The sequence below is a fragment of the Chelonia mydas genome, chromosome 4, assembly GCF_015237465.2.
Source record: "Chelonia mydas isolate rCheMyd1 chromosome 4, rCheMyd1.pri.v2, whole genome shotgun sequence".
Classification (NCBI taxonomy): Eukaryota; Metazoa; Chordata; order Testudines; family Cheloniidae; genus Chelonia; species Chelonia mydas.
In genome coordinates this window covers 80,356,131-80,368,440 of record NC_057852.1, presented here as the reverse complement: position 1 = coordinate 80,368,440, position 12,310 = coordinate 80,356,131, and the positions used below count along the sequence as shown (strand labels likewise).

Below are 12,310 nucleotides of genomic sequence, written 5' to 3'. Positions count from 1 at the left end.
ACCACAGCTGACCCAGCAGTAGAAACATGGCAACTGTACCAGCTACTGACTCAAATTCAACCTCAGGATGCCCGTTAAATTTGAACTTGAGCTGCTATCAGGAAGTGTGGGGTTGAAGATGAACTGAAAGCACTGCAATCTTAATTCATGTTAGCTAACGTGAGTTAACACTTTGTGTGCAGTGTAGCTATATCCTAAATCTCAGTCCTGTTGTGGTAGTGGCATACTGCACTTCTGTAATAGAAACAGCCTAATAACTAAGTGCCTTTGAGAGGTGGGGAGTCCTGCTTAGCCACAGGGACAAATGTTTCAAGTGTGGTCTACGTTCACTTTACATTTATTTTAGGGCTGTTGATTGCAGTTAACTCGTGATTGACTCAAAAAAATTAATTGATGATCTCAGTTTTAATCACATTATTAAACAATCGAATACCAATTGAAATTTATTAAATATTTTTGGAAGTTTTTCTACATTTTCAAATATTTATTTCAATTGCAACACAGACTACAAAGTGTACAGTGCTCACTTTGTATTTTTGATCACAAATATTTGCACTGTAAAAATGATACACAAAAACAGTGTTTTTCAATTCATCTCATACAAGTACTGTAGTGCAATCTTTATTATGAAAGTGCAACTTTAAAATGTAGGCTTTTTGTTACATCACTGCACTCCAAAAAAACAAAACAATGCAAAACTTTAGAGCCTACAAGTCTACTCAGTCCTAATTCTTGTTCAGCCAATCACTAAGACAAACAAATTTGTTTACATTTATAGAAGATAATGCTGCCCACTTATTTATAATGGCACCAGAAAGTGAGAACAGGCATTCACATGGGACTTTTGTAGCCAGCATTGCAAGGTATTTACATGCCAGATATGCTAAACATTCATATGCCCCTTCATGCCTCAGCCACCATTCCAGAGGACATGCTTCCATGCACAGGATGCTTCTTTTTTTAAAATGTTTAAATTGTGACTGAGCTCTTTGAGGGAGAATTGTATGTCTGTCTCCATTTTACACACATTCTGCCATATATTTTATGTTATAGTATTCTCGGATGATTACTCAGCACATCTTCATTTTAAAAACAAACTTTTGCTGCAGATGTAACTAAACTGTACCAATGTGAGATTTCTAAAGATAGCTACAGCACTTGACCCAAGGTTTAAGAATCTGAAGTGCCTTCCAAAATCTGAGAGGGATGAGGTGTGGAGTATGCTTTCAGAAGTCTTAAAAGAGCAACACACCAAGGCAGAAACTACAGAACCAGTCACCAAAAAAGAAAATCAGCCTTCTGCTGGTGCCCTCTGACTCATGATGATGAAAATGAACATGCCACTCCACACTGCTTTGGATTGTTATTGAACAGAGCTTGTTATCAGCATAGACACATGTCCTCTGGAATGGTGGTTGAAGCATGAAGGAACATGAGAGAAACCTGTCCATCATGAAGTAGAGGTCTGCTATAGCCCCATCATGACTAGCTGTCTGACATTTCTGCATGTCAGAATGTTCATCTCAAGAAAAATGTAATAGGGTGGTGTGTACAGTCTATTGCACCCCCACTCACCTAGCAGTGATGTATTATCACTACCTCCTGAATACCAGATCAGTGTAAATTAGAATACAGCTCTTGTATCCAAACCTTTAAGGTATCTGCATTTAGTTGTTTAATTTGCAATGAAACTGGAGCTTGAGAATCCGTATAGTCCAATTACTATAGGACGGTGAAGAAATTTGGCAGCATGTGACCTCCAGAAGAAGAAAGGGGAGCGTCCATGTACCAGCAACGCAGATACACATAAGCAACTGCTTTCATGTTCTCTCCACAGGTACTAATGTGGAGAGTGGACTAGATGACACATCTGAGGGAAGGGAACAGAAGGAGACTCCGCCGATTGGAAGGCATGAGATGCATTGTCCTAGGGAAGGGGGTTCCATGACCACCACTCCCAAGAGAAGGAGGCGGGTGGTGGTGGTCGGGGACTCTCTCCTCAGGGGGACTGAGTCATCTATCTGCCGCCCTGACCGGGAAAACCGAGAAGTCTGCTGCTTACCAGGAGCTAGGATTCACGATGTGACGGAGAGACTGCCGAGACTCATCAAGCCTTCGGATCGCTACCCCTTCCTGCTTCTCCACGTGGGCACCAATGATTCTGCCAAGAATGACCTTGAGCAGATCACTGCAGACTATGTGGATCTGGGAAGAAGGATAAAGGAGTTTGGGAACAAGTGGTGGTCTCATCCATCCTCCCGGTGGAAGGAAAAGGCCTGGGTAGAGACCATCGAATCGTGGAAGTCAACGAATGCCTACGCAGGTGGTGTCAGAGAAGGCTTTGAATTCTTTGACCATGGGATGGTGCTCCAAGAAGGAGGAGTGGTAGGCAGAGAGAGGCTCTACCTAACGAAGAGAGGGAAGAGCATCTTTGCAAGCAGGCTGGCTAACCTAGTGAGGAGGGCTTTAAACTAGGTTACCTCAGGGCTTTGATCTCCTTCCCCCGGTGAAGTGGGGATGTGGGATACCGGGAGGAAGCACGAAGCAAATTTAGAGGATTGGGCCAAAAGAAATCTGAGGTTCAACAAGGACAAGTATAGAGTCCTGCACTTAGGACGGAAGAATCCCATGCACTGCTACAGACGAAGGACTGAATGGCTAGGCAGCCGTTCTGCAGAAAAGGACCTAGGGGTTACAGTGGACGAGAAGCTGGATGTGAGTCAACAGTGTGCTGTTGTTGCCAAGAAGGCCAATGGCATTTTGGGATATATAAGTAGCGGCATTGCCAGCACATCGAGGGACGTGATCGTTCCCCTCTATTCGACATTGGTGAGGCCTCAGCTGGAGTACTATGTCCAGTTTTGGGCCCCACACTACAAGAAGGATGTGGAAAAACTGAAAGAGTCCGGCAGAGGGCAACACAAATGATTAGGGGACTGGATCACATGACTTGAGGAGAGGCTGAGGGAACTGGGATTGTTTAGTCTGCAGAAGAGAAGAATGAGGGGGGATTTGATAGCTGCTTTCAACTACCTGAAGGGGGGTTCTGAAAACAATGGATCTAGACTGTTCAGTGGTGGTAGACGATAGAATGAGGAGTAATGGTCTCAAGTTGCAGTGGGGGAGATTTAGGTTGGATATTAGGAAAAACTTTTTCACTACGAGGGTGGTGAAACATTGAAATGCCCCACCTAGGGAGGTGGTGGAATCTCCTTCTCTAGAAGTTCTTAAGGTCAGGCTTGACAAAGCCCTGGCTGGGATGATTTAGTTGGGGATTGGTCCTGCTTGAGCAGGGGGTTGGACTAGATGACCTCCTGAGGTCCCTTCCAACCCTGATATTCTGTGATTCTAAGTCCTTTTACTGGCTGAAGCGCACATTCTGAAAAATCTGTTAAAATGGAAGCATTCAGCTCTGTTTGTCTCACAGGCATCAGTAACCTTTCAGAAGTGGTGTGCTGAGTCTTCATTTATTCACTCTAATTTAAGGTTTTGTGAGCCAGTAATACATTTTTAGAAGGCCTCTTTCTGTAAGGCTATAATATATTACTAAACTATTGTTGTCTGTAAAGTAAATAAAGGTTTTTTTTAAACATTTAAGAAGCTTCATTTAAAATTAAATTAAAATGCAGAGCCGCCAGGACCCGGGCCACGTGAGTGTTACTGACAATCAGCTCCTGTGCTGCCTTTGGCACCTATGCCATAGGTTGCCTACCCCAGCTCTATCATGTGGCTGCAAGATGTGTATAGATCTTCACTTACTTATTCAAGACTAAGCTTGAATTATGGCAGAATGGAGATGAAGTTGCTTTCCCCCATTTTTTTGTTTATGCCTTGTCCTTTTGAAAAAGGCACCCTGGTGTATTTTACTACACTAGGTACAGGCACTAGTCTAATATTGTTTGAATTGACTGGGAAGTCTTAATCACAGTGAAAAGAAAAGGAGGATTTGTGGCACCTTAGAGACTAACAAATTTATCTGAGCATAACCTTTTGTGAGCTATCGCTTACTTCATTCGATGCATCTGATGAAGTGAGCTGTAGCTCAGGAAAGCTTACGCTCAAATAAATTTCCCTCCAGCCTGTCTCCTCCCCCCGCACAAGCCCTACACCTGGGAGGAGGGGAGCAGGGTTTCTCGGCTGGCAGGTGAGGCCTAGCCCGGTACTGATCAGCAGCTCCCACTGCTGGGCTGGGCTCAGTAGTGCTTCAAAAGGAGCTCAGCTGCCAGGCCGGTGGCAGGCGCCAGTACCCAGCCCCGGCTCGGCGGTGCAGCACTGACTGGTCAGTCCAACGGAGCCGGTCACGCGTGCTCTAGCGCCGGCCTCAGGGCAACGGGGTAGCTGAGGGGCCTGGAGACGAGCGGCCCGGCTCCCGGGTTGTCCCTCCAGCGGGTGCCTGGAGCCAGCCACCACAGACCGTGATCGGCTCTCACCCGCGTGCCCGCGCCTCTGGCCCACGCGCCGGCAAGAGCAGCGCTTCCCCCTTCTGTCCCAGGAGGGCGCTAGTTCCTGGCGCGCCCCCGTGCGGATCAGACCATTTACGCTGCGGAGGGAGGGGGGCATTTCACTCGAACGGCTACCACTGGACGTTCTAGCCTGCGGTGGCTCTATAGGGGTTAGCGGGTCCCCCTCTGCGGGGCTGTGAGCAGCGCCAGTGCGGGGAGTGCGTCACCCCCGCCCAGGGCGGTTAGAATTGCCGCGGGAAGATGCTCTCTGGGTCCGGAGCGGGTGCCGCGGCGTCAGTTACTGAGCGCGCGCGTCCCGCCCCCCGGTGCGCCTGCTGAGCCGAGCCCGGGCGCCGCCGCGCGTCTCCCGCCGCTGCCCACCTACAGAGCGCGGACAGGGGCTGGGAGAGGCCGTTCTACTCCTCGGTTGGTCATTTGCCCTCCCCCAGCCCCCCCACTAACCGCCTGATCTCGAGGGGGCTGGGAGGGTAGTGGGGGTGCCGGGGTGGGGCTGGCTGGGGGAAGGATGGGGAGGGGCTGGCTCCTTGGAGGGGGCCACAGCAGTGGTGGTGGTTGAGGGGGCGGGGAGTTGGGCGCTGGAGGCGGCTGGGGGGGGCGGGGCGGGGCGGATGAGGTTATGTCTGGGTCGTTATCCCAGCTTCTTGTTCCAAAACCCCAGCCAGGCCCTGGCCTGTCATATATTTGGCTATATCAGACGGATGCAAGCGTTTGCCCAGGCTCTTGCCATTCGCATTTGGGGTCTACCCTCAGCTTCCACTTCCACGTTGCAGCCAGCCTTTGCCACCCCCGCTCTCACGCCAGTGTTTGTGTTCGAGGTCGGTGCCTCCCTGCGGGGGTTGTTCCGAAGGAACCCAGGTTCTCCAGGATCATCGGCTGTCCTGCCTTGTTGTTAGTCTGTAGCCTTCCAAAGTGTTTTTTTAGGGTGAGGGACTTTCAGAGGCAAAGCTCTTTTTGGACTTACACGTATTGGATGGTGGACTGTGTCCACGTATGTCTTGGATCATGCACCTGTTTTTTGTTTCTTTCTACTGAGGGAATCCTGCCTAATGGTAGTGCAGTCCCTGTGAAGTGGCATAGGGACAGGTGGGAAGTCAGTTTCAAGGAATCTGTGATGAACCTACTGATTGACTAAGTTTGCTGTTAGTTATGTTTGCTTGGCTCAAGTGTGAGCATACTGGGGCACAGTACTCTGCAGTTGAGAAACACAGGGTGAGATTGGTTGCTTGGAGTCGTTGAAGTTAGTTTCCCATATTATGTTGTCCGGTTTTTGGAGTACATAATTCATGGAATTCACTTTTGTTTTTCAGCTTCCTTATGTGCTCTTTGAATGTCAGCATTTGGTCTAATGTGACCCCAAGGTACACTGGATGTTTATAATGCTCAGATAATGTAGGATGCTACAATCCTTGGAGTTTTTACTTAGGCCGATGGTGTTTCAGCTGGAAGGCACTTACTTATGTCTTACTCGGGTTGGCATTCAGGAGCCATGTATAATGGTCTTCTCCAGGTACACTCAGGGAACCAGTTAGAATGCGTTCAGTGTCCTCGGATCTTTCTGATTGGGTAGCAACAATGCAAGGACCATCTGCATAAAAGAATCTCTGCAAATCAAGGAATTCTGGTTGGTCATTTGTGAAGACATATTAAAAAAGCAAGGGTGACCATACTGAACCTTGGGGCAGTCCATTCCGTTGACTACTCCACTGACGTTTCTGACTATCCATCTTGACAAAGAATGTTGATTCTCAAGTAGGGAAGAGACGACCTGGACCCTCTTGCTATTTCTCAAAATTCTTCCCATTTTCAGTAAAGTGCATGATGGTTCAGTGTCTTAAGCCAGTGGTCTGTAAAACTGGGGTGCACGAAATGATCCCAGGGGGTGCGCGGCAGCAGGAGCGCCACTGGATGGCACTCCGCCGTTTTTGTTCTTCAGCAGCAGCTCTGCACGTCCACAGCTGGTGTTCCTAGGGTGAGCAGACGACTGTCCCGATTTTTAGTTCTTTGTCCTGCGTCCCGACTGATGCACGGTTGGGGTGCCATTTGTCCCGATATTGCGGCTTTGGCTGCTCCGGCGGTTTTTCTTTTTACTTAGGCAACTTGGCTCTGGCCACTTTTTTTTTTTTTTTCTTCCCCCTTCTTCTGGTCTTCTTCTGCCGGCAGCGCGTCTGCGGCAGGTCTTCTGGTCTTCACCCTGGGGGTGCATGAGCCAAAAAGTTTGGAGACCACTGTCTTAAGCTACCGACAGATGAACAAACATGGTGTCTGTAATTTTGTGGGTTTCAAAGCCATCTTGGGTTTATTGGGGTAAGTTTGCAACTTGACCACAGTATTGACGTCCTGGATGGAAATCAGCTTTGTCATCAGGCAGCTGCCCTTCTGCTATTGGTGCTATTCCGCCAGTTATGTGCTCATATAGCTTGTAAGCTGAGCAGAGTAGGGATAGTTGTTGGTAGCTCGTTGCAATTAGGGTCTTCATGTGGTTTGAGTAGCACAACCACTTTAGCTTATCTCCACAGCCTGTGTATCTGCATTGTCTCCATTCAAGAATTAAAGACATCAAGTAGCCACTTCTGTACTCTTGTCCAAAAGTGTAGTAATAGTTCATGAGATGTCCAGCTGCCTTTCAACACTTCAGAGTTTTTGAGACTGTTGTCAGCTCCGTGATGTTAGACTGCTCATTGCGGATTTTTCTGATCCTGAGGAGCAAGCGAAGTACCTGCTTGACTTGTTTCATTATATGCTTTGCTTTTTGGGCTGGTTTACCATTTAGGATGAGTTGTTGTGCCAGCTGGTTGAGAGAGACTTCAGTAATCCACTTTGATTGTTGTCCCCTAGGATTCAGCTAACAAATGATGGCCTATGGTTTTTTTTGTTGTTATGACACAGGTTTGTTGTTTCAATCAGTTTGCTCCAGCTGTTGCACCGCTTCTTTCTGATCTTTTTTTTCTGAGCTCAGTAGTTCACTGATCTGGGTCAAATAGTCCTAAATATCTTTTATATTGTTTGAATGTTTGTTCTGAAAGCCCAGGTACATATAAAGTCTGACATACCTTGGGGATGTGTTTTTGGGCAGTCTTCCATATTAGAGAGACACGTTCTCTGTAGTGCTTTTGTGTTGGAGTAATATTATAGATGGATCTATCCAATTTGGAGGTAAAGTTTCTCCAGTCAGACTTTCTGAAATTGAATTTCAGCAGGTACTATGTTTTCCTGCATAAATGTTATATGTGGTCTGTGCTGTGATCATGGGATTGCTGCCATGACCTCCTTTCTGAAGTAGCATGTATTTTCAGAGGTGATAAAGGGTAGGCTGGGATTGTATTCCTTGTTCCATCATTTGTTTTGGAAGACACATTTAGCCTTGAAGTCATAGAGCAAGGTCAGGTTGTTTGTTGACTTCCACTTCTTAACTTTTTCCACATTGTTATCATTGCTGGAGTATCCCCAGATTGTGTTGTGACTGTTGAATTCACCTGTGACAAGGCTTGTTTTTTTTTCTGGCAGGAGAAAGTCAGTAGACCATACCAGCTGTTCACTTGGTGGCTTGTAAACAGAAACTACTGCTATTTGGTCAAATTCATCCTTAAGTTCTCTTATACCATGGTGTTTCACAGCAGTGTTTTTTACCAGTCTTTTGTCACATACAAGTACTGTGTTACCAGGGGCTGCTTTCAACCTTTGCGGCAATGCGCATGACAGGAATGTTTAGTGCTATTGTCTTTCCCTGTCAAAGATTCGAGTTTAAGCCAGAAGGGACCACAGGATCATTTAGTCTGATCGCCTGTATATCACAGACCATCAGTGCCACCTCATGAAACACAACAACTGAAATGAGACCCAGGTATTACAGCCCACAGGAAGGACTAAAGCATACCAATGCCCGAGGCCCCCTCAGTGGCAGGGACATGATTAAGTGAGATGCTTCAGAGGAAGGAGATCCAAACTCCCACACCCAGAATATGGGGGGGGGGGGAGTTTGGATCTCCTTCCTCTGAAGCATCCCTTCCTGACCCCCCTGCGAGTGTCTCTTGCAGGCACGTGATATCTGCTTTATTCCAGATAGGAATGACAGCCTTCTCTGCACAGAATCCTTACACATTGAAAGTGACTATTTCCTTTGGCTGATGCTTTCAAAGCGGCTGTTTATGTCAAGGACTATATCTGGGGGTGGAAGGGGTTGGGTGCTGGGTGTTGGAGGCGGGGCTGGTATGTGTGTCAGATATGGTATATCTGATATTAGACCTTGCTAATCTCCCATTGCAACTAACTATGTGAGAAACCAATCTCCCAATATGCACTGAGACCAGAATAGAAGGGGGTTGAGTGATGGGGAAAGGGCTGGGGAGGGGAGAAGAAGGGAGGGGGGAGACGGGACTGACTGTTTTCTTGCCTGGCTAAATTTGAGGTACTCGCTGTCTGTGGCAAAATCGCCCTGAACTCCCCATCCTGGCCCCTGCAGCAGCAGCTTGGATGAGCTCCCCCCACACCTCCCCTCACTCCCCTGGGCCCCACCTTGATTCTGTGGTGTGCTGGTATTGATGTACAGGTAACTTTATAGACACACATTGCATTCCATGTACTCTTTTTGTGAAGGACAGGTCCCACATTAAATGGAGACTAACATGTCATTTCAGAAAAGGCATTTGAATACAAAACTTCTGTAAGTGACATGGATAAGAAAAGGAAGATGCATAGTAAAAGCCACATGCCTGCTCTGTAAGTAAATAATGCTGTGAATTTTCCTTTACCAATGAACTCCAATGTCTTTAAAGTGAACTGAAACACTTCACCTGCCTACACCTAAACTGAGACCACTGAGGCTAAGATTGTTTTTTTTTTTTTATGGGTGCCTAAAGTCAATGGGTGCTGCTAAGTGCTCAGCACTTTTGAAAATCAGGCAATTTATTTCGGAGCCTTATGGCCCGATCCAGTGGCTTTTTCGTTATAGGCATGGGGTAGCCCACGTACACCCAGTTGCTGAGTCAGGGCATAAATAAGGTGTTAAGATCCCTGTCTTGCATTAGGCTGTGCTTGGCTGAACTGCTGTATGCATGCATAGCCTTACTGACTTCTGTGGGGCTCTCCTACAGTGAAATGTAGGATCAGAACCTAACTTTAGTACCCATTTTAAAAAATCTTGACCTTTGTTGCTTTTTCAGTAGTTGACAACTTAATTACTACCTCTCACAGATATCCCTGCTATCACCAGGTTTTAGATAAAACACACTACTCTGAATTCAGACTTTGGAAGACAAATAAAAAAAGACTTTCAGCAATTTTACTTAAGTATAAATTTGAGGACTAAATGTTATGTTAATGATTTGCAACTGAAAGCATTTATTAATGTAAATATTTTAACACTCTGTGGTAACAGTTCTCTTTTGCAAATGGAGAAACTATTAAAAATGCTGTGTGTATATGTATATACAGTAGTGTGAAAATATAGGTTTTGTACATTAATTTTTTAAGCATGAAACGGAACTTTTTCATACAACATATTTCTCTTAAACTAGCTAATTTTTAAAATTGAAATTGCCTAGCAGATATTAAGTGCGCTCATCTTAGAAAACAAACAAACAGAAAACCCTGCTCAAACAATATTGTCATTAACTAGTGGAGGTAATGGACCATTTGTAGGAAAGAGGTATATTACAAGTGCCCCAATTAGCATGACCTTCAGGTCATCAGTCAAATTGAAAATTCTGTTACAAATCCACAGATAATAATTTTCAGTGACATGCCAATTATGAATAGTCTTATAAGGGTTGACTGTTCAGGAGTTCTGAATTAGCATAGTGTATTAAGATATTTTTGATTATTATGGCTTGTGTTCAAATTTAATTTGTTTGTTTTTTCCCTTTCATGTATGAAATTCACTCTGAAACGGCTATTTAATCATCATCTGTAACAGCACTAGAGTTTTCTTTTGGGGGGTAACAGAAGTGATCCTAAATTTAATGCAAAATATCCAGTTGCTTAATTTTGGGCTAAACTATGATTTGGATGAGACACTCAACATTATGCAGGCTACCTGGGCCTTCGCTTTGGTCATGTAGAAGTAAGCAGGGTTACTCTCTCACTTGTTTTTTTTCTGTAGGAGGTGGGTAGGGAATAGGAGGAGAGATATGGCTCTAATCCCCACTAATAACTGGCCAGACTAGCTGAACCAGGAAAAGAGCAGTTAACTCCTTCCTGACAAAGGCCCTCTGTAAACTGTTTACCCTTTGGAGAAACAGTAACTCTTGGGTTTATGCCATTCATGCCCCTCCTCTTATTAAGTATTGCCTAAATAGAAGTCTGTTGAGGAGTTAAAAGTAAATATATAATATTAAATTTATATTTGAGCATTTCCTTTGTCATTTGGGTTAAGCTCTGTTACTGATAAGAAGCTAGACACAGGAAATGTAATAATGTGATGTAGCCCTGATTCTGATACAGGAATGAAGAGAAGAAGAGAGTAGGTTTATAGTGGAGTTATTTTTAAATAACTTCAGTATATTCAACTGTACATTTAATTTCTTTTATACATATTTAATAGTGAGAAGACCTCAAAGAAAAAATTGGAAAGAAATAAACTGGATGTAAGTTACCTTAATTTTGCAGTAAATTAAAAAGAATAAGGTATAAATGTGCCATGCTGTTGAAGGTCTAGATCAGGGGTGGGCAAACTACAGCCTGCGGGCCGGATCCGGCCTGCCAGCTGTTTTTAAGCCGGCCCTCAAACTCCCGCTGGGGAGTGGGTTCTGGGGCTTGCCCCACTCTGGTGCTCTAGCCGGGTAGCAGGGTCAGGGGCCGCTCCTTGCGGCTCCTGGAAGCAGCAGCATGGCCCCCATCCGGCTCCTATGTGCTCCAGTGGCCCCCTCTGGTGCCCCAATGGGAGCTTCAGGGGCAGTGCCTGTGGACGGGACAATGTGCAAAGGTGCCTGGCCGCGCCTCCGTGTAGGAGCCGGAGAAGGGACATGCTGCTGCTTCCGGGAGCCGCTTGAGGTAAGTGCCTCCCAGAGCCTGCACTCGTGAGCCTCACCCCAAAACCCTGCCCCAGCCCTGATCCCCCTCCCACCCTCCGAACCCGTTGATCCCAGCCCAGAGCACCCTCTTGCACCGCAGCCCCACCCCAGAACCTGCACCCCTAGCTGGAGCCTGTACCCCTTCCTGCACCCGAACCCCCTGTCCCAGCCCTGATTTGCCCTCCAAACCCCTCTGTCCCAGCCCAGAGCACCCTCCTACATCCCAAACTCCTCAAGCCAATGCTCCCAGCCTGGACCCCGCTCCCTGCACCCATAACTCCTCATTTCTGGCCTCACCCTGGAGCCTGCGCCCCCAACCAGAGCCCTCACCCCTCCCCCGCACCCGAACCACAATTTTGTGAGCATTCATGGCCCACCATATAATTTCTATTCACAGATGTGGCCCTCGGGCCAAAAAGTTTGCCCACCCGGGTCTAGATCCTGAAAGCTAACCCTTCTATGTGGGTATAGGGGTCTGGATGCATGGATGAGCTTTCATCCCTTGGGAACCGCGTTTTGTAATCTCACGGCTTTGCAGCTTTTGTGAGAGTGATGTGCCTTGTGGTAAAATGGACAGTTTGCTTGAAAATGTGACGCTAGTTTTCAAATCCTGGCAAAGATTTGATAAGTATCCCATGATAAAAATAGAGACCATCCAAAACAGGAATATTTAATGCATTTATTTTCATTGCCTTAATGAAAACCTTAAAGTTTAACTTGGGGAATATAGTTTAACTATATTATGCTTATAGAATAGAAATGCAGGTGATTGATTGTCCCTTCATTCCCTGATCTTCATTTGCACCTGCACAACTCTCACTGAAATCAATGGGAGTTACA

The 12,310-nt window shown here is 46.2% G+C and overlaps 1 protein-coding gene across 15 annotated transcripts in view; it reads left to right on the top strand.

The window, feature by feature from the left end:
* Nucleotides 1–4,238: 4,238 nt before the first annotated feature.
* CENPU (centromere protein U) overlaps nt 4,239–12,310 on the top strand; it is a 28,969-nt gene continuing 20,897 nt past the window's right edge. For 3 of the 15 annotated variants that reach the window (XM_043546055.1, XM_043546056.1, XM_043546057.1), the window contains exons 1-3: nt 5,066–5,278; nt 9,098–9,179; nt 11,002–11,044. In XM_043546055.1, coding sequence (XP_043401990.1) covers nt 5,080–5,278; nt 9,098–9,179; nt 11,002–11,044 — 324 coding nt within the window. In that variant the 5' untranslated portion in view covers nt 5,066–5,079. Of the gene's footprint in view, nt 4,280–4,584; nt 4,869–5,065; nt 5,279–6,567; nt 6,768–8,572; nt 8,670–8,986; nt 9,010–9,080; nt 9,180–11,001; nt 11,045–12,310 lie in introns of those variants that run through there. The other 12 variants (XM_043546066.1, XM_037897618.2, XM_043546061.1 and 9 more) reach the window with 10 other exon arrangements.